Consider the following 22,186-nt stretch of genomic DNA (forward strand, 5'->3'; position numbering starts at 1 on the left):
CGTTCTTAGCAAGGTTTTTTTTTTCTTCTCATTTTTTTGTGACATTACCTGCAACATGCTTCAAATAGTCATTTTGGCCACCACAAATAAATTAAAACACAAACATTCATATAACACAATGTGACATTATTTAGGAGGCTTCGAAAGAAAAGAAATATACATACAATACAGAACCCAAAAAAATAAAAAAAAACAAGAAAAGAGAAGCATTTGCAGTTTTGTTTTTCACCGTAGTTTTTTCTTGCTTTTCTTGAAAAAAGATATACAGTAGCTAGCTACCAATCACATATCACATGCAGATATAATACAACATAATCAATTCACCCAGTTAGTGTCTGCAAACTACCAATCTAAACTATATCACAAAATGATTCTCTTGAAACCTTAGCTTTTGAGATATTTTGTCTTAACAATAATTCAGTTTACAGTTTTCTCCGCTGACAAGCCGATTGATCACCATACGATCGACCCTGAAATGACTAGCCAAATTCAAAGAGGACTAACACGCTTTCATACATAATCACGTACCAGATGGTGGTGTTGTTTTTTTGTTTTTTTATACTCTTTTGCCTCTTTTTTTCACGATGGGAGTGCAACACACGTTTGCTCACACATGCACTCACACACAGACGGACATTTGTTATCGACCACGCGACACAAGGGGGGGCTTTGAAACGCGGCGCAGCCCGATCCAAACGCGGCATGCTGGCAGCACGGCTCGGCTTCAGCTCAGCGGTTTAAACATTCTGCTCCAGGATTAGGGTTGGGCCTGCCGAGACCTGACTGGCATCCAGATGCTCCTACACCCCTGTCTCTCCTCACCTAACCCGCTGTCTGCCTTCCCTACACTCCTTCCCCCAAAACACGGAGCAGGAGCGGGAAGTGACAAAATGTCAGTGCCGAGCGGGAGGTTTGACATCCTCCATCCTTCTGCTCTCAGCTGCTCTTCTCTAATGACACTCTGCTGAAATGTCAGACCAATTAGCAGCTTTCCCTCTGACATTTAACTAGCAGATAGCAAAACAAACACACAAGGAGCCCACTGGATTGGACGACAGCTAGTCGGTGGCTAGTAGGCGTCCGATTGATTAAGACTGACGTTGCTGCAGATGTAGAGCAGATATTTATAAAGTCCTTGGAACTAAAGGTTGGAACTCGGGAACTGTATGTCTCTTAAGTAATCACAGCGGGGACAGCAAATAATATCTGTCTTCGGCCATTTTGCAAGCCACCTGACATTTCTAGAAGCAGCCAGTGGTGATCAAAGCTCCCGCAATTCCCTCCTCTCCCTCTGTTCTTCTTCTCCTCCTCCTCTCCCTATTACCTTGAGTCTCTCTATTCCAGCGGACATCAATCAGGCGGGCTCTGAAGTGTATGCTCATTTAAAGCAGCACTCCATCCCCGGCGGAGCTCAAGCCCTCCATCTGTATTCATTTCTAGGTGTTACCGCCGGTGTAAAGGCTACAGGTGTATGCATGAGTGTGTGGGCAAGCTTTCATGTGTATGTGCGTGCGTCTGGAGCACAGCTAAACATCCAAAGCGTATATTCTACTGACCTTTAGTTCTTTACATGGAATCGGAAAGAGACAGACGAGATATTCAGTTGCAACCACACGTGTTTAAAGTAGGCCTGCTAATGATCTGACAAAGAAAGAGGAACAAGACAGCGACAAGTAATCCAACAAAGAATACAGCACTCCCTTTAGGCCTTAGGGTCATTCACAGTAAATTATATTCTTCTCTTCTCTGTTTAAAGGGTTGTCTCCCTTGCTCACACACACACACACACACACACGCACGCGCGCAGGCACGCACACACACACACACACACACACACACACACACACATACTTAGGCCTAGCCTTCAGCTGTACCATCTGGTATCTAAATCATGGGAATTACAGTCTCCTTCCTCACACACACACACACACACACACACACACACACACACACTAACATGAGAGTATAGAGAGAGAGATGATTGACTTTCATTATATTTATCATACATAGTCTCTGCATAAAGCAACGTGACTTTTTATTTCTCAATTAGAAATCAATATCCATCAAAGCAACAGTGAGCTCTAAATTTAGCCACAGGAGACGGAGAGAAAGAATGAGAAACAAAGTGAACGAGCGAGCTAGAGCTAGAGAGCACAGCTCCATGTAAATTACAATCGTGTTGCATTGAACTGTGAGCAACGGCACAGTCGAAAGAAAGGGGAAATGAAGGAGTAAATGAGTAGAAATGCCAGCGCGGTGCCCGTCTATTAAACATTAACAGCTTCATTTATATGCAAATGACCCGACAGCTACAGAGAGAGACAGCGGGAAGGGATGCCAGTTCAGTGCTGTAGAGAAGAAGGGAGAGGATGGGATGGCGAGGACAGGAGAGTGGGATGAGTCTTCTTCATTCAGTAGTCTTTCACATGGGTGGAAAAGTCCACACTGTCCGATTTATCCCTTATGTTCATGGGTGTGCGTTACGACAAAAAAAAAAAAATCTGAAAAAGAAATCCACCGATAGTAACGCACACTCCAATGCACATGCACATACTCCCAGCTGATATCCAAGTGAGTGAGAAACATACACACACACACACACACACACACACACACACACACACACACACACACACACACACACACACACACACACACACACACTTCCCTCTCAGGTCTTTCCAAAATGGGGGAAAGAATCTCCGTGGGCGAGAGGGAGGGGAACGAAAGTCTCTTCTTGGTGGAGGAGTGACGATGATGGCGGTGTGTCTGCTCTCCGAGAGTTTTGGTGGAGATAAGGACTAAAACAAATTCCAAAAAAATAATAACACAGACACACAAAACCCCCCCAAAAAAACAAAACTTTTTGAGTAAAACAGCAAAAGGTGAAGATGGAAGATTGTTGAGTTAGCGTGGTGTGTCGTTTTGCGTGTCGGGGCTAGCTGGGCCAGCGCAGGGGGTCAGGGGGTCGGAGGGTCGGCGGGGGAGCACTCAGCCGTCGGACACAGGCGGGGACACCCAGCCGTACTTCTCGTGGGTCTTCACCAGGGACTTGAAGGTGGCCTCGGCTTCCTTACGGCTGAACGCTTTCTTAGACTTCCCTGCTTTCCTACATATACGCCCCTGTGAGGGAAGACACAGATACAGAGAGAAGGGAAGGGTTGAGAGGGCGATGAGGTTAGGATTGTGTGGAAAGATACAACATAGAGAAGGCATCATACTGTCCGCTACTGGGACAGATTGGCCCGTTGCTTCATTTCTTTAAGGCTCTTATTGGGGTCTAAACACATTCATACTTTGTTTGATAAAGACATCATCTCAATTGCATACAGTGGGGGACACCATGACAGAGGTATAGCTTAAGGCTCTGACACATCAACCCGACGGCCGACCTTCGGCAGAAAAGGCAGTAGACTAACTGCCTTCCCGAGGTCCAAAAAGTGCCTCGGAACACACCGAAGCGACGCCAACTTGAGCGTACGTTCTGCGCGTGCGCGAGGCGTAATCTGTATTGTCGCCCAAAAAATGAAAACTGGGAGCTGATTGGACGAACGCGTCACATGGGTCTGGCTGCTTAATGGCTCGTTTAGAATACGATCTCATATTGTACTAAAATAGTTCACCGAAACGTGTTTCTGAAAACATTTTAAGTGAAAAATAGGCCATACAGTTGCTGAATCTGTCTTCATTTCAGATCGATAAAGGTCAGTTTAAAAGATTTTTGTCAGATATTGAGAGACTCTAGTCACGCTCATCCCGCTCGTCATTTCCGGGTTAGCGCTCCACCAATCAGATTGGCCATTGAGTCGGACTCCCCGCCTTCCGATTCAACCTGTCAAATCTGCTCAAATGAAGGCCGACAGCTCCTCTGATTGACGACAGCACGGAACACGCCAAACAGACTCGAGTCACTGACCTCGCCAGACTGTCTGAAGGCCGATAATCGGGTTGGTGTGTCAGGGCCTTAACAATAAGGACAGCAAGCTCTTTCATAACGTCTCTGGGGATTTGGGGGTTTAGACCTGAGGAGTTTACTTCCTACAAATGTGGGTTTTTTAAGCAATAGTTTATATATATTTTCTTTTCTTTTTTTTTGGAACATGGAGCTAATAATAATAAGCGTGGGATGACAGGGGGCAACAAAAAAAAAATGGAGAAAGGAGGAGTGGGTGTGATCATATAAAGCTGCTTATTCTTTTGTTGCTGGCGGTGCTAAGTCTTCCCTAAAGAAGAGTGTGTGGGAGGATGAATTAAAAAAAGAAAACTGTCTTCACATGAAAACACAGCTCTGGTACACAGCCATGACAACATGTGTGATTCATATGAATGCCACTAACTGTTTGAAGTGCCTCATTTCATTTATAAAAATCCCCTCCGAATCACAGAAACCTCAATAATGTAAGGTTGTGACAAACAGGTCTGACTGCACACAGTAAATCTCTGGTCATACTGCAGCTTTAACAAACATTCTGTTGTAGTCGACTCACTGGACATGAGCCTGCTGCTGTATAATATGCCAGGTACTTTACTGTATTTGTTTGGACACGGCCTGTAACACTGCACCACTTGCCTCTACCCTAAGCATTTCTTGGCAGGGAGAAAATGGCACTGAGGCCACTCAGCTCCACTGAAACCTATACTAATGGAATTCTTTTAGATGGTGAGCTCCTCTGCATGCTGCAGTGCAGCACAGATAAATACCCTCTTATTTTCAGACATCCATGGCCTGCACCTTAGTTCTGCAGCTACATGCTCCTGTCCATTTTTTCAGGAGAAAAACACTGGATAAATGGAGCCATTATCCCACCGTTGAGGAGCCAGGAGTTATTCATTGTTATGTAGTGACACAATGACCCTGTTCACCCTTGGCATTAACATGCGTCTTGGGTGATCCAGTCACAAGTAGACAGCTCTAAGTACAGCTGTGAATGCATCAAGATGCATTGAGGATGCAAGATCCAATCGCTCAGACCACATTCAGGTGGTCAAAGCTGCATATGGCCACATTCTTTTAGGAGTGTGTAAGCGAATGTGTCCTGGGCCACATTGAAGGACCGCCTACTCAACTGACTCCCTCTGCGTAAGCGTAGCGCTCTCAAATCACGCAAGCTGATTTTTGGCCACAACGTCTGAACATTTTCTAAAAGCCCATAGAGATATATTACGAGTATGTCAAACATATTGGCTGACTTGGTTTGCCTGGAACACGCCAAGGTATAGACCCAGGGAATAGACTGAGATTTCTTCTTCTTAATTTCTGGTAGACTACGCACAGGAAATCCATTGCTGCAATCGGCTGGTCAAAAACAACACTGCATTTGGTCTTTGCGAACAGAAATGATGTATGTGTTTATTTGCATATAAAGTGGGGAAGTGAAATCCCATCACATGTGGAGACACATCATACTGCCAGGTGTGAACACGCCTGTACTTAGAGCTGTCCACTTGTGATTGGATCACCCATGATGCATGTTAATGCCAGGTGTGAACAGGGCTAATGTCTGATACACAAGACAACATTGATCAACTTTTTTCAATCCGTTTCATTTTCCATCTGGTGCTTAAAGGAATAGTTCGACATTTTGGGAAGTGAGCTAAGTCCGGTCTGGGACAATGTTTCTGGAGAGACACAATGCTTTAGATTTTTTTCAATTACATTTTTCAATGCTGTCAACACCGCAAACAAAATGTCAACTAAAACCAATTGGAACCAAACTATTTTGTATGGCTAGATATCGCTAGTAAGAAAACATAAGTAAATGTGTACATTTCTTTTGTAATTTGGTGAACCAACACTTTAAAACATGGCTGATCGGGATGCATTGCTAGTTTGCATCAGTGCTAATTAAGATAGTGTCTTTTATACCTTTCAAATTTGATACAAGTAAAACAAGTTAATCTGCCTTATTTCCCATTACTGACAATTAATACTTGAAAAAAAACTTAAACAAACTGCTAAAAATGAAAGATATATTGTAGAACTTTTCAAGGTTTGGGGTCAAAGAACAATCCTGCTGATTTACAATAAGATTAGCAATCTGTCTTTTCCTGGATTAAAGATATAGAATTATGGGGTTTTTGGATCTACCTTATTCAGTTTTTTTCTTTCCTGCTGTTCTTTTTCTATTGTTTCTGATTAACAGTGGCTTTGGTACTGTTTGCACACCTTACTAGTGCTTTTCATGGGAATTGAATGTTTAGTTCTTGGAACCATTAGGTGTTGAATGAGTTGTTTTGAACTAAAAAGCACAATTAAAATAGGGGTTATTTTTTGCATTGGACATTGCGTCCTTGTAAAACACTCCTGGGTCCACAAGACAAAAGCTCACTGTAGTTTCCCTACTTTTGTCTCAACACCAGGAACGGAAAGCACAAAAAAAAAGATTTAGAGAGAGATTAAACAAGTTAACGGTATTTTATGTAACATTAGCCTAGGGAAAGCATTAGTGCTCTATGTTTTAAAGCAGCCACTGTTCAGTTCCTTTAACAAAAATTTGATTTTATAGACCAAACATTTTGAACTGCATGCTTCTCTATGCAATGAGACACATCAACCATAGTCCAGCGTTAATTCTCTGCTCCCATGACATCTGAGGGATGAGATCAGTATGTCCTATTGCGTATTTGCTCGGTTATTTTGGGTCAAAAGTGATGAAGGGGATAAACTGAGATGAGGTGATAACATTGAACGATCTAAAGATTAGGGATACAGTTTAAATTCCTGTAGCAACACTGGCCTCATTTCACTGCGGAGCTTAGTGACACTCTCACTCTCTTCCTCCCAATTTGTCTCTGTGTCTCTCTCTCAAACACACACATTTTGAATAGCTTGTCCTGCTGTTTCAACTTGTATTTCAATCAATATTGAAATCAACCCCTACAAATGTCCACCGTGATAAGTCGTTTCATTTCATGCATGAAACACTTCAAATGAAGTCAGACAATTGAAACCAGGCAGAACATGACTACAACATGACTGGTATGAAGACAATGATTTGATTGTGGAAGTTGATTTGCACTGGAAACAAGAAAACCTTACCATCACTGACAGGGTTTTTTTTTTTCCCACTTGTTTTTGAATAAGTCAACTCAATGACGCAGTGAGTGACTCATTCAGATAGATATATGCAGCGTTCCTGGGGGAATCGCTTTGATCCACACAGCCTTTAAAATGGAAAACAAATCAACCGGGTGCCACCTAAGCAGCGCTGCCTGGAACCTGCTTTGGCTCTCTGTGCAGCCAGAGGCCTGTAACACAGATTACCCAGGCTGACAAACACAGATAATGCACCGCTTGGCTACTGTCACGGTGCATTGGTGAAAAGCGGGGATATGTTGTTCTCTTTATAAATCATAAGCAACCTCATAACCATGCATGTCTTTAAGGGCCTCAAAATGGCAGCCGCTGCCCTGGATATCGTTATGGCAATTGGCCATTGTTAAAGAGGTGTGATTACCATGGTGATAGATGGCAGGGAGGAAGGTACCCTCATCTTGTTGTCATTAAACCAATCACAGTGTGCATTATGTAAATATTTTTTTACGCACAATAGCTGGCAATTTCACATTGGTGTGTTCCCTATGAGGGGAACATGGGGCAGTGTGTGTGTGGACAGCTTAGATGGACTCCAGCTGCATATGCCTACACTGAAAACAGTGGTTGAGTGTGTGAGAGAGACAGAGTAAGATAGGAGGAGAGAGGAAGTGAGTGTGTGAATAAGAGTGAAAATATGCTTGTGAATGTGTGTATTGATGCACAAGCCTCCACAAAGGTCTATGGCTTCAGTATGAAAAGGTGAAACTGGGCATTATTAGTGCCATTGTGTTCACAGTCATCTACAAGAATGGCTCGGTGTGATGCATCCGAAGATGGACGGAGAGAGAAAGTAATATCTGCTCGTGAGAAAAAAAAGAATGGGCAAACAAAAGAGTATGATTGTGTGTGTGTGTGTGTGTGTGTGTGTGAGAGTGTGTGTCTGTGTGAGTGTGTGTGTGTTTCGGGTTCAGCTGAGTGAGCGCCCTGGGCCTATACAGTGCCATGTCAGTGTTTATCCATTTCAGCTAAGCGCTCACTCGTTGAGAGGTACACACTCGTGTAAAGTGGCTGCTGGGTAATCGTGTGAATGGCGATCAGTCAATGGGCAGAGGAGGGAAGGCCCCAGTGCATGTTGGGAAGCATCTCTGGGAGATGGGGGGGCGGGATTGCATATAGCAGACATGTGCTTAACGGGGTCGGGATAAACAAACAGGGATCAATGTCATTACCATCCTCATCAGATCATTAAGGAGAGCCCTGTGGGACTGAGCGGGGGGGTCACTGAAGTAAAGTTGGTCTAGCTTCCTCTGTCTGCAGACAGACAGCATAGCACTTTGCTGTCATTCATCCTTGTACAGTATACCAATGACCAATACAATCCATCACAGAAAACAGGAAACTTTAAAGAGGAACTCCACCAATTTCCCATAGTAAATTCTGTGTAAGTTAGACAGTTAAACAGTATAGTGTATTGTGTGGCTCTGAAGGAACTTCCCAAAGTACAAAAAAAATAACCCTGATGATGTCATCAGGGGAATCTCGGCTTGGGCTCGGAGAGTACACATTTTTAACAGAAGGTCTGCATTACAAACTGGAGTTGTGGCTTTTGAGAGAAGTGGGCATTTAAGAGTTGGTGGTTCTTATGAAAAACACTGTCCGGTTGCATTATGGGAAATGTAGAATCCAGATTCTTTGTGGTCTAACCCATAGTACTGGGGACTGAAAGGCAATTTATGCCACTTCAATTTAGACAATTTTTTATCTGTCTCTTAAGTCCCCAAAACTTAATGAAAGTGATACTAAATTACTGGTACACAACCTCAAATTGGTTTTGTCAGGTATTATCTATTTAGATCCAGGACTGCAACAAACGATTATTTTCATTATCAATCAATCTGTCAATAATAGTTTTTATAATCATCATTGATCGCTTAGTCTATAAATTAGTTTTAAAAATAGTTTTAAAAAAGCCCCCAAGGCAAGTTTCTTTGGCAAAACATTATTTTCTGAATTTTAGTCAAAAATATTGTATTTTCAATCATATTAAATTGAAAATTGTAGCAAGTGATTCATAAAGATGAATTAATCTTCAAAATTGTTGTCACCATACCACTTGCGTCACAAAGCTGAGTTGTACGCGAGGAAGGTCTGAAGAATGAAACACTGTCAATGTGGGAACGAGTGATTGACAGGTTATCAATTGGCTCACACTACAAAGACACCTATATTGAACATGACGCTGAGTTTGCCCCCCCCCCAGCCTACCACCTGCACAGCCCTATGAGGCTTAATTCCTGTCTTCATAAAAGACTTAAAACTAAATAGTTAAGTATATGATGGCCAGACTGGTGAACTGGTGATTACCTTTAGTAATGCCACTTCATCTCAGCTTGTGTGATTGTGTGTGTGTGTGTGTGTGTGTGTGTGTGTGTGTATGTGGGTCTGTGTTCCCTCACAGCTGCGAGCGAAGACGTGTTTAGCTCTGTTGACTTCCACCTCACCACTTTGTCACCGTGTGTATCCTCTCACACTAAAAATAGGTAGGGAGCTTCTAAACAAGACCCATCACTATTGTCATAGTGAACCGGTGCCCAAGGACGAATAAATATATTCTGCGTATTAAGGTTTATATATAGTTCTGTGTTTGTCATGATGCATGACAGATGAGTACATCTCTCAGAAAATTAGGACATGAAACACATGCAAGCGCCTGTGTAGGCACATATCCACAAAAGAGGCAGACAAAGAGAGAAAGAGGTGCAGAAACACACACACACACACACACACACACACACACACACACACACACACACACACACACACACAGGAATAATTAATCAATATTGTTTCCATTAGCAAACTGGAGAGGGAAGACACTGCACCATAATTAGGGAGCAATGCGGAGCTGCTAACTCATCTCCTCAAGCAGCAAATCAAGATGAACACACACACACACACACACACACACACACACACATTTTTCTCTCTCTCTCTTTCTCTCTCTGCTGTGGGTACAATTTTTGCATGCCCTCTATGGTTACATATGCTTAATGAAAACAGAGGACTCAGGAATAATGTTCAGTTATATCATCAGAGCACTAAAGGTTGGGGGGTTGGGCAGGAGAATCCAGTGACAGTTTACGTAAGGTCTCATCCTGCCACAGCGTCGTCATACTGCTGACGTCAGACAGTCAGTGAGGAAAAAAAAAGCAGACTATAGATGAAATGGAAATATAACACAATTGTGAGCATTTCAAAACACTATTGGAAATTGGGATTCTTATCTGGGTGGAAAATAGAAAATCTATTCTGAGTTTAAACGATTATAGCCTGGAGTGCATTTGGAGATGCAGCTATTTCCATCGGAATTACAGAGCTGCTGCTGCAGTGCACTGAGGATGTGAAAAACAGATTTGACAGGATTACATAATCCAGTCAGTCTGAGGACTGCTGGTAGGTAGGATATACCTGCTGTCTCTATTTATTCATCTGTCTTTCTATCCATCATCACACATCACACGTGTTGATTAATTGTCTTATTCCTCCTTCAGAATAATCCGATAGGAGTGCAGATACACTGTATTAGAGCCTGTACTGTATTAGGACTGTTCCATTGCATGGACAAAGGATGTTGATTCATGGAGGCAATAAAAGGAGAGCAAACCGGGACTGCAGGGAAGAGCTGGCATCAAGGAGATACTGAGGTTGCACTGCATGAAATGGCTGCGGTAAAGTCACATAAAGATTAATAATATTCATAATCGTGGGTTTACTCATAGCAGAGAGGAGGGGGAATGAGGAGACTACTGGCCTGTGATATGACAGTATAGCACCTATATCTTATAAAGGCCATACAAAGGCTAAACATATAGCAAACACATACATTTTACTGAACAATTTTGTCTTGTAATTATAGTTTTTTCTTTAAGGCATAAAAAGGATTGGACGTATTTCCTGTTGGGATACACTTGTTTCATGAATTTTCCTATACACATGTTATCTTGGGAGATCACTCCACTGGTGTCCAAAAATGACATTTCATTCAAGAAAATGATGATTTTGATTCGATGAAATTACCGAAAACATATTTTCATTCCCCTCTCCATCCTGAATTGCATTAAACGAAATACTGCTTTAAACCTCCGTAATAGACTAAAATCCTCACCATGGTGGACATATGTTGTACATGCGTAAAAGCAGTTTTACGCGTTAATTACGCATGACGCATGAATGAATGATGTGTCATGGCTGAAAATAAATGCACTAGAGATGATTAACAAGCCGTATGGTTGATGATATGCCATGCAAGCCCCCCACCCCCCACCCACCCAACCAGCCCTTCCTCCGCTCACCTGTCCTTTTACGAGGCTGGCCGCAAACTGCCTCATGACCGCCTCCACCGTGTAGGCGCTGGACCATCCGCGGGGGGTCAACAGCTCCATGCATATGGCCCCGCCGTCCAGCACGTAGCCGTTCTCCAACCGGGGCGTCAGGACCCGCATAAACGGCGGCGAGAAGGGGAAATTGTCGGGAAAGGTGACGTTAAGCAGTATGAACTCGGTGCTGGTCTCCTTCATGTCCTGCCACAGCGCCGAGTCCTTGTCCACCTGGTGCAGCTTGACGTTCCAGTCATACAGGTTGTCCTCCACCAGCTCCACCGTGATGAAGTTGTCCCCTAACCTCCGGATCTCCTGTAGCTCCTTCATCAGCCTCCGCGTCCGGACCTGGGTGCAGTGTTGCCGGTGAGGCGCCAGCGGTGGTATCGAGGAGGCACTGGTCGCTTTACTCCCGCCTCCTCCCGTCTGCTGCTTCTCCTTTGCAACATCTTTGCCCTGCTTATCCTTGCCGGACGGCTTGTCCTTGCCGAGCTGGTCCAGCTTCCTGGCCTTAATCTCCGGGGTGCTCAGGATGTTGGTTTCGTTGGCGGTCTGACAGTGTTTGTTGGCGTTGTTTTTCTGGTTCCCCTTGGTCCCCTTTAGCGAGCCCTGATGGTGCTTTGGGTCCTCGGTGTCTCGGTCGTGCAGGCGGATCAGACCGATCTTCCGCAGTAGGGTGGCCATAATTTTTATAGATCTATTTCTCCGCCGATCCCCCCGCACAGGGGCAAGAATCACCCTCGTGAAGTCGGTCCCCGTTCACAGAGAAGACCTTTATTGATGCTGATTATTGTACCGCAATCCCCCCCTCCGTTCACTGCAGCCTCAGGATGAACACAACCGGGGAGCCTGTGCAGTTTTCTCCTCAGAGCACCATCTCGACACGGCTCGACTAAAGAAACAACAGTATAACAACAAATAAATGCGAGTTTAGATAAAGATTCTCTTACAGACACCACCAAAAACAAAACAGTTTTGTCTAAATAAATCGATGGAATTCAATCACCCCCCCACAAGCGGACCGAACGACTGTGACTGCAGTTGTTCAATGATAGGACGATACATTACGCAGAAGCACTGAGGTGATGTTATAATACATTTTAGCAGAAGGGTGCATCGTCATATCATAGCTACAAAAACTCAGGATAAAGAAATATACTACAGGGAAATCATAAAAGAAACCATAGCCTATAGGCAGACGGAAGGAAAAGGATTAGAAGAAAAACACACCATATGCATCACCAGGTTGTTATAGCAAATGTTCTTACCAATGATTACAAAAGACACACTATGTAGCCTATAGGAATAATATAGAAACACATTACTAGTATACCCTATTACCAATGGAACTTTAAACAGGCAATACGGTTATATGCACGATATGATGTTGGTAAATAATACGGAATATATTATTATAGAGGATTAAAATGCTATATCCGATTAAGTCACTATATGATCACATATGCGTCCAAAACATAAGCTACATATATCCTACACTGTGAATCCTTATCATAAGAATATCAGCCTTTATGTGTGCTCTCCCGCCCACACAAACCCAATATTAGACCAGCAATCCGACAGGAGCCCGTGCTTACCGTAGACGGGTAAAATTCGAAGTATGTCCGTTTTATATCCCCGTATGTAGACCGGACACCGATCCCGCTGTGTGTAAAAAGAAGAAATGGCTCCACCGTCCAGTAGACCTGCCGTCGGTGGGAGCTGCAGTGAGGGAGAGTAGGAAAGCTTTGATGTGTGTGCAGCTACGGCAGCTCCAGCTTTAATGCAGCCCAGGACAAACCAACCCCCGGTAACTCTTTTCAGCCAGTCTGTTCTCATCGGTGAGGCGCCGCAAATTACGGCTACGCCATTTCAAAATAAAAGCCCTAAGGTATACATTCAAGGCAAACCAAGCACCAATAGCTATAGGCCTACATTTATGGAGAAAATGATGTATATTGAAATTACAGCATTGACATATTCCGGTTGGCAATTACAATAAGGATCATAACAACTCAGCTAAGCTACTTTAAATTATTGCATTTTCCACTAAAACTCCCCAGCCTACCTACATCTTTTAAGCTATAGGCTACATGGAAAACAAGCAACAGGGGAAAATAGAACATGAATAGCCTCGCAAAACGTAGTAGTCACACTATAGGCCTACACATAACACATTACGCTAGCCTACCAATAATTCCAATGCACCAAGACAATTAATGGAAATATGAAACTATATGGCACGACATTAAGATTAGTTCCACAACTGTTTAACAAAAGTTTACGGAGAAAAAAAATAGCACCATTTATAATCATAGTGACTTCATATCGAAAACATATAGGCTATTAAAGGCCAGCAATTGTCTATACTACACATAAAACGTTCCTAAATATTTAAATTTAGGGACTACATCAACCCTCGGCCCGTGCAAGGTGCCATACTGTATGCAAATATGTAATACTAATTTTATTTTGAAGGTTGATAGTACATTTGAACGTGGTTTACTCTGGCTAAATCTGTGTATCTTGGTGTTGCTCTGTTAACCTGAAAGAATACATGCTAGGCAGAAAGAACATGCCGGAGGAATGTAATCTCAACGTCAGTGACATTCACTTTCACTTTTAGTTTCCCATGTATCCCCATGCAATCAGCACTTGTGTTTACACTTAGTAAATGTTACCCTATATTGTTACTGGGAGCAGAGCTCAGCTTTATTTGAGAGGTCCGTTGGAAAATGCAGGACACTTGCCTCTTTTGTTTTTTTATGGCACATATTGCCATATTAAATAATATAGTCTTAATATTTGATTGTGATTGTACAATACTGCTTTAGATGCAGTCAAGTCACCGTACTTACTCTGCACTAATGAACTCAATTCATGTTATGTTTTTGACAAAGAAGCTTCTCTCTAACTCGCCGCACGACACTTTAAGGCTTTGAGAGTTAGTTAACGGCAATCTGTCATTGGTTGTTACCTAGGTAGCCGAACAGAACCCACAGCGATTGGCTATTTTATTGCCGTAAAGCACCTCGGCTGTGACTGTCGTAGAGTCGTTGGCGAACAGTCAACAGCGATTCATTGACAAAGAGATTCTTCCAAAACGGAGTCATTTCTATTCATTTTTAGTAGTTTAGTAACAGTTGATCAACATGGCTGAAAAATTTGATAACCTGGAGGAGCATCTGGAGAAATTTATCGAGAATATTCGACAGTTGGGAATCATCGTCAGCGACTTCCAGCCCAGCAGCCAAGCAGGACTGAACCAGAAGCTGTGAGTCATGTTGGATTGAGAACGTTATAACGACACGAATCTGCAAATAAGCATGATGTTGACATGTTGTGTTGATTTTTTCTTCTGAGGAATTACATGATATCTGGACTGCAAGACATCGAGAAGTGCCGTCAACAGCTCCATGAGATCAACGTACCACTGGAGGTCTTTGAGTGAGTCCACTGACGTTAACGTTATCGTTATATCTAGCTATGATGATGTTGTTGTGCCTGTCCGGCTTTATGACCTATATAACAATCTGCCTTGCTGTCTTGCTGTGAAAACACACATTTGTTGGGTTTGAGAGAATACTTTTCGTGAAACCACGCCAAACCCTCTTCGAAAATCTGACGATTTATATAGTGTCATTCCTTGTCCGCACATCTGGTAATGTTGCATGCCTCATTCAACTTTTATTCTGGATTGTTGAGCGCCGCTTTCGTATTCGGCATACACATACTTTAAATATCTAATCATTATAAAGTGGATCACATTGCATCTTGTAACAATTCTGAGGTCTTTACATTAGCTTCCTGTCTGTCAAATAATTGATTTCAAAATACTACTGTTGGTTTATAAAGAACTGAATGGTTTAGGGCCAAAAATACATGTCTGATCTGCTGCTACATTATGAACCATCCAGACCTCTCAGGTCGTCTGCTTTCTGTCCTCAGAGTCCGAACTAAATATCAGAGAATCAGCGTTCAGTTTTTAATGCACCACATATCTGGAACAAACTCCCAGAAAGCTGCAGGTCTGCTGCAACTCTCAGTTCCTTCAAACCAAGGTTGAAGACTTTTCTGGTTGACGCTGCCTTTAATTAACTCATCATTATTCATTTCTTACGTCGCACAGCAACTTTTTTATTGTTGTATTTTATACATATATTTTCTCTATTTTAGCTTGTTTTTATTTTTTTTTATTGTCTTTTAATGCCATTTCTAGTGTCAAATGTTCCAGAGAGATGTGGCTTGTGAAAAGTGGGTCCAATATCTACTATGGGGTGAAAGAATCAGTCATAATCTGTGTTCACGTTTCCTTCTCCTATTGGAATCAACACACTCAGAGTCAGGACCTGCCGCCAGTCTCCTAAAGAGGTGTGGCAGTGGTAAAACCCACGTGACACAGCAGACAGGGGTGTCGGACTGGGGCTGGAAATGGGACTGATTACTAGGACTGAGTACCGAATTCAATACTTTTTAGACACCGACTGAATTGCCTACAAAGTATTGAGTATCGAACAATGCCTCGTCAGTATTCACTTCACAGTATTGGTACCGGTACCGTTATTGAAAATCTTTTAACGATACCCAGCCCTACTGATTACCCAGATGCCTGAATGAATAGCTGTGGATGCGGGGAGAGGCCTTAAGAGAATAACTTTCTTCACGGCCCAGAATTTTGTGCTACACCCCCTGGATACAGGAAATTACGTAAAATTGGGGCGAGAAACGTATACAATCCTTTTATTTAACGTAAGTTTGCTCTTATCTTTCTGTTATTGAATAGTCAGATTGGCTACGGTGGCTATGCTAACAATAGCCATGTTAGCTAAGGCTAGTTGTAATATTAACTTTTGGTACATTGGCAAGGATATAGGAAATTACTTTACTATCTGTCACTGACGGTAGCCAACAACTCTCAAGTGGCACCTGCCATTAGACAACAGTTATGTGCTGGTGGAACACAAGTGGCATACTGCTCTATAGAGCGGCGTATGCCGCTGTAGTAAGCACCACAAGCCGCCAGGGAATCTGTTTATGCCACTGTACTGACCAGCATACCACTCCAGAGATCGGCTTATGCCGTTGCACCCAACACATTTTCACTCCCATCGCGTAAAATATGGACGCCTGGTCAGGTGCCTTTTGGTGTTATTGACGCTAAAAGTCTCCTTTAGCGTCCTATCTAAACACGCTTTATCTAAACGTGCTGCGTCACTTTTGACGCAGTTAGGCTAAGGACAAGATTGTGGGTGGGCTTATAAAAGGTACGTTTCCGTGACGCACAGGACAAGAACGGGACAGTTGGGTTTAGGAAAAGAAGAACGGGACAGTTGGGTTTAGGAACAGTAACACGCGGGACACGAACCCCGGTCTCTCTCGGGTGAAAGTCCTGTGTTGTTTGATCCACCCACCACCCCAACTAACCTCCCAACGCGGAATTTCGGGCTTACTTACTACTCGCTACCGTTGTCGCTCTTAAAGGACAATTCCGGCGTAAAATGAACCTAGGGGTTAATAACACACCGAGTCGACCGTTCTCTGGGACATGTTTTCATGCTAATTGAATGTGACCAGTTTTAGCGCAAACCGCTAATTAGCTTGTAACGCTAGTAGTCGGGGCACTGGTAAACTAAAAAGAAATCTCTATTTCTATACCACTAACAAGGCTCAAAATAGCACCACACTATTCCACAGTAGTATAATGAGGGTCCCTACATGTAAACTGGTCAAGACGAGAGATGGCGCCTGCCTGTATACGCGAATGGTACTGTCTTTATAAACTATCTTTTTAATAAACTGTCTGTACACTTACAAAGTTCTTAATGCTTCGGTTTACATTTTTACATTTTGTGCTGGAATTGTCCTTTTAATACGACTTCATCGTCAAGCGCCGCGTAGCTGCTGCTCTGCCCGGCGCGTTCTACACACGTGCTGAAGGGTTGTTTTTGCGTCGTATCTGACGCTGACAGCCACTGCCCAAGCATTTTTTTTTTTACTTTTGAGTTCGGAGTAGGGTTGCACGATAATGACAAAATGTGATATTGCGATGTCGATTATGAATATTACGATGTAGATATTAATTTCGATATTTTTAAACATATGTAAAGTTACAAAAGTTACGGGAAAACGCATCAAAATAGATTAATAACAAATTAAACAAGTTTTCTTACAACACAAGGTTTATTTCAACTGACAGTCATATTGGACTGGTATAACATGAATAAATAAATGAGGACCATGTCTACAGAACAGGACATGTTTTATTGGTGTACAATATATAAAATAAATAAATAAAGAGACCAGGACACAACTTTTCTTTCGCTTCTCTGATTCGTTCCGTTTTGTTGTCTCTATCTATTTCTTCACTTACACTGTCACTCTGTCGAAATATGCACACACGTGGTACGCAACATAGGGTTTGTCACGTAGTGGACCCGTGTGCTGACGTGCACTAACATGTGCAAGTGGCACGGTAACTGGCCAATGAAACATGATCATTACAGCGTTTGAAGCGGGCTCTAAATCAAACACAACTAAGCCACACAGCCAACAGACGGGACGCAGCGCTGCACAAAATAAACAAAATATTGCATACTTATTGCGACACTTTCGATATATTGCGATAACAATATTGAGTCGATATATCTTGCAACCCTCGATATAATATTGCGCAACTTGATATTGCGAGAATGATATTGAGTCGATATATCTTGCACCCCTAGTTCGGAGTGAGAACGGATTGTTGCACCACATAAAAATAATATTCATTTTTACAATTAACACTTGAAATGATAAAGGCACTTGCAGATTACAAAGTAATACAAAATATAGACTATACCATGGCGTTTCATGTTTACCCCGTGGTGCACACCATCACACTGTACTTTTGTAGTGCGTTTTCTTCTGCACTTTGTCTTAAAGCTGTTTGTGTTTGATGTAAAGCACTATGAATTGCCTTGTTGCTAAAATAACATTTTCAACTTTAAGAATTGGTTCACGCTTTGTGTTGTGTACTGTATTTGTGTGGAGGATTGTTGGAATAATAAAAAGTAAGCAAGCAAAATATTTGCCGAAATAAGTAAATCATCAAATCAGAAAGTGACGGAAAATGTTTTAGAAAAAAATCTGGAGTCTCGTTTTTCCTCGTGTGCCTTTGCCAAGAAGGAAGGCCAAGTTACCAAATTGAGCCAATGGAATTAATACTTCCTTTCCTGTGCTTCATAGCTTCATCACGGTTCCCTCGACTGATTATTATGCCTTGCGTTTGCAGATACATTGACCAAGGGCGAAACCCTCAGCTGTACACCAAGGAATGTCTGGAGAGAGCCTTGGCGAGGAACGAGCAGGTCAAAGGGAAGATCGACACCATGACGGTGAGAGATAGTGGCAGGGCCACTGAGATTCCCCACCAGTGACACTGCAAGAAGAAACGCAGCCAACAAACTATTTCACTGATTAAATGCTCCCCAGCAGTTTTAGGAATTTCTTAAAAGATAAAAATGTCCCCTTTTTAAGGATCATCATTATACAAAGAGCCACGTACTAGAAGCTCTGCTCCACAGATCAGATATTTGATATGTTTATTTGATATTCAGATGTGTTTCTTTGTTATTTGGTAAGGCAATTGGGCACAAGGCCGATTTTTATTTTGGTCTGATCAAGTCTTCCGTTACTATTTCCTTAGTCTATATCCACGACGTTCTGCTTCCGGGATTGCTCTGTTCCTGCAGGAATTTCTGCCAGATTTCACTCTTTTTAGCTGGATGTCCGTCACCTTCCGCTTTCTTCATGTTGGAATTCTAAACTCCGGTGGATTTCTGAGGACTATGATTAACTGCTCCTCAGATCTCTGCAGGGTAAATCCAGACAGCTAGCTAGACTATCTGTCCAATCTGAGTTTTCCGTTGCACGACTAAAACAACTTTTGAACGTACACGTTCCACCAAAACAAGTTCCTTCCCGAGGCTATTTTGCAGCGGCACTGTGGCTCCGCCCAGTGCTTAGCGCTGCCCATGACAATTGTGATTGGTTTAAAGAAATGCCAATAAACCAGAGCACGTTTTCTTTTCCCATCCCGAAATGCTGTGTGGACTAGCCAGACCCTCCTCCGCAGCGCTGTGGAGGAGGGTCTGGCAAAGTGAGACTACTATGTCCTAGACATAAACATAAATACGTCTATTTTCTTCTACATGAAATGAAAAGCAGTTATGAATCAGTACTAAACCGACCTCTACTGTTGTATGTCTTTTATTACAGAAATTCAAGAGTCTTCTAATCTCCGAGCTCAGCAAAGTCTTTCCAGAGGAGATGGTAAACTATAAGGCTATACATGGAGAAGATGCCCCTTCCTAGTGACTGCTGCACCCATGACCCCTGACCTGCAACCTGTGACCCTTGAAATGAAAGCCTGAATGGAGCTTGACCAAACAGGTTCCTCTGTGGGCGCCCGCAGAATAGGATGATAACCCATTATTATTTTTCATAAATATTGCGATGCTGTTGCTGACGAAGACGTTTAAAAAAAAAAAGAAAAATTCTGCTCAGCAGCACCCTGACTCCGCCAATCCTCTCCTTTCTTTACAGTTAAACCTATTTAAAAGAAATACAAATCGATAGCAAGTGTATGGGAGGAGTAGAGAGGAGAAAGAAATAATGTTCAGCACTGGGTTGTTATGTTGGCAGGAGACACATTTGTTTTTAACGTCCCTGTTGATGCATGGGCAGTCGGCAGCAGAGGCAGTATCTACAACTCCCAACTGTACAGGAGGAAACATCCAGGCGCTGCAAGGCACCTGTCTGATTCTGCATTAAGGAATTTACTCCCATCACTTGTACATACAGTATATTTATACTCTTACACACCCTTTTGTAATGCTTCCTAATCATTGTGCAACATGCATTTGTACCACACACACAGTTCATGACATTTTGTATCAAGCTCAGGTTTCTAATGGCCACGATTATTGAATGCAAATGCTGTTTGATGATAATTCTGACTCGACATCACTCGACATGGTCAGAAATGAGTCCACTCTTTATTTGTAACTTGTTTGTATTATCATTTTTGTTATTAAAAATGATCCTTGTTGGACTGATGGTGTGTTTTGACATTGTTTCATTACAATAATAAAAAGACAATGTTTTTGGTAACACTTTGAATCATATATTAATAGCATTTGCTGGCAACAATCAAATGGTATACTATCTTTACCTCTAGTAAATCTTGTATTTTATGTAAAACAAATATAGATGTACAGTTTAAGTTGGGCTAATACCCACTAGGGTGGATTACTTTTAATGCCAATATAAAATGTCATTATAGTATTTGACCATTTAAGTTAAAATTCAATTATTTGTACATGTTTTCCCTAAAATATTATTTTAGCTGAAAAAGCTGTAAAAATACTATAGAATATCACCACTGACAACTGCTGAAATACTATTTGTGTATATACTGTATATTCACTACTATATTAATATTTGTATTATTTTTCCTTCCTGGTGCTATTAAAAATAACATAAAATACAATATTTAAAAAGAAAACGTAATCATTTTTGAAATCCCATGAAACAAGATAATCAAAATAAAGAACTGCAACATGGCTACTGTACATGTGTTAGTTGGCCACCTGCTGACCAGACTGATCTCATGAATTAGCGTATGTATGACACGCCAATTCAAGACGCATACTCGCTTTTTAGCATGTTTATCAACGCCGTTTGGCCTCCATTGACTTACATTACCTTGCGATTGCGTGTGAATTGACACCGTAGCGAGTAGTATGAAAGGGCGAAAATCCGCGTAGGGAGGTTGGCCGGGGTGGAGGATGGGTCAAACACAGAACTTTCACCCAGGAGACCGGGGATTGTGTCCCGCGTGTCATGTTTCCTAAACTCAACCGTAGCTTTCTTCTTTTACTAAACCAAACCCGTCTGCTGTATACGGCGCTCAAAATGCGTACAGATAACACGCCACTTTCTAAAGCCAAGTGGCGTGTTATCTGTACGCATTTTTACGCGATGTTTACGTCTGCTCTATACAGCGTAGACATATACGTGGATAGCTCAAAATGCGTACACATAACATGCCACTTGGCTTAAGAAAGTGGGTGTGTATGTTTACGCGAAGTCATGTTGTGCTGAGACATGATGACGTATCAGTGAAACGTTCGTGGTCACTCAGCTCTAGTCTCCTCCGGAACATCTCGCATTGTAACTATACACTGCCTCCTAGTGTGTGTGTGTGTGTGTGTGTGTGTGTGTGTGTGTGTGTGTCTAAGAAAGGGACAGATGTTCTGGAAACAGACAGAACTGCGTTATCAGGCAGGTTACGGCCCACCACGCCTCCTCCTGCTGGGGCTAAACCAGGGTGACACGCCCCTCTGACCCTGGAGGCCGATCCTCTGGGACAGAAGGAGGGAAATGAGCCCTGTTATTGGTTTGTGAGCTATGCAGCAAAGTAATACAGACAGCCCTCTCCCCTCGCTGTCACTCCTCCCTGAGGATTTCCAGACACACGTCCTCATTTAGTCCGCTGTGGTTTAGTGAGGACTCAGCTTCCATCTTTTATTGGGGGAGGAGGAGAGTCTCAGATGCCATATTTGCATCCAAAGAATTTGGTCTTTTATTCGTTTCTCAACTTGCTTTTTATGCATGTACTGTAAGCATTATAATACTTTAATTTCTTCCATTAAAATACACCTGGTTAATACTTATAGTCTAATCATATTTCTGTGGAATATTAAAATTGGAGTCTTTTCATTCTTGCTTTATAAAG

The 22,186-nt window shown here is 42.4% G+C and overlaps 2 protein-coding genes across 2 annotated transcripts; one reads left to right on the forward strand and one right to left on the reverse strand.

Moving 5' to 3' along the window:
- Positions 1-388: 388 nt before the first annotated feature.
- On the reverse strand, positions 389-13,225 carry ube2ql1 (ubiquitin conjugating enzyme E2 QL1). Its single transcript, XM_078267983.1, has 3 exons — positions 13,008-13,225; positions 11,389-12,304; positions 389-3,123 (listed from the first exon to the last, which is right to left on the reverse strand). The coding sequence occupies exons 2-3, from the start codon at positions 12,094-12,096 to the stop codon at positions 2,992-2,994; spliced, it is 840 nt and encodes a 279-aa protein (XP_078124109.1). The 5' UTR covers positions 12,097-12,304; positions 13,008-13,225; the 3' UTR covers positions 389-2,991.
- Positions 13,226-14,421: 1,196 nt separating this feature from the next.
- med10 (mediator complex subunit 10) lies at positions 14,422-20,505 on the forward strand. Its single transcript, XM_078268113.1, has 4 exons — positions 14,422-14,683; positions 14,773-14,856; positions 18,680-18,782; positions 19,666-20,505. Exons 1-4 carry the CDS (start codon positions 14,562-14,564, stop codon positions 19,759-19,761), a joined length of 405 nt encoding a protein of 134 aa, XP_078124239.1. The 5' UTR covers positions 14,422-14,561; the 3' UTR covers positions 19,762-20,505.
- Positions 20,506-22,186: the final 1,681 nt, after the last annotated feature.

The sequence above is a fragment of the Sander vitreus genome, chromosome 14, assembly GCF_031162955.1.
Source record: "Sander vitreus isolate 19-12246 chromosome 14, sanVit1, whole genome shotgun sequence".
In the NCBI taxonomy this organism is placed as follows: Eukaryota; Metazoa; Chordata; class Actinopteri; order Perciformes; family Percidae; genus Sander; species Sander vitreus.

What these genes read in the sequence shown, in the direction of transcription:
- ube2ql1 (XM_078267983.1), bottom strand. Translation starts at nt 12,096, where the DNA reads ATGGCCACCCTACTGCGGAAGATCGGTCTGATCCGCCTGCACGACCGA. An exon ending in CCAGCCTCGTAAAAGGACAG is followed by an intron (nt 3,124 to 11,388) that starts GTGAGCGGAGGA and finishes CTTCCCTCACAG; the next exon opens with GGGCGTATATGTAGGAAAGC.
- med10 (XM_078268113.1), top strand. Translation starts at nt 14,562, where the DNA reads ATGGCTGAAAAATTTGATAACCTGGAGGAGCATCTGGAGAAATTTATC. An exon ending in GTACCACTGGAGGTCTTTGA is followed by an intron (nt 14,857 to 18,679) that starts GTGAGTCCACTG and finishes TTGCGTTTGCAG; the next exon opens with ATACATTGACCAAGGGCGAA. An exon ending in GGAAGATCGACACCATGACG is followed by an intron (nt 18,783 to 19,665) that starts GTGAGAGATAGT and finishes CTTTTATTACAG; the next exon opens with AAATTCAAGAGTCTTCTAAT.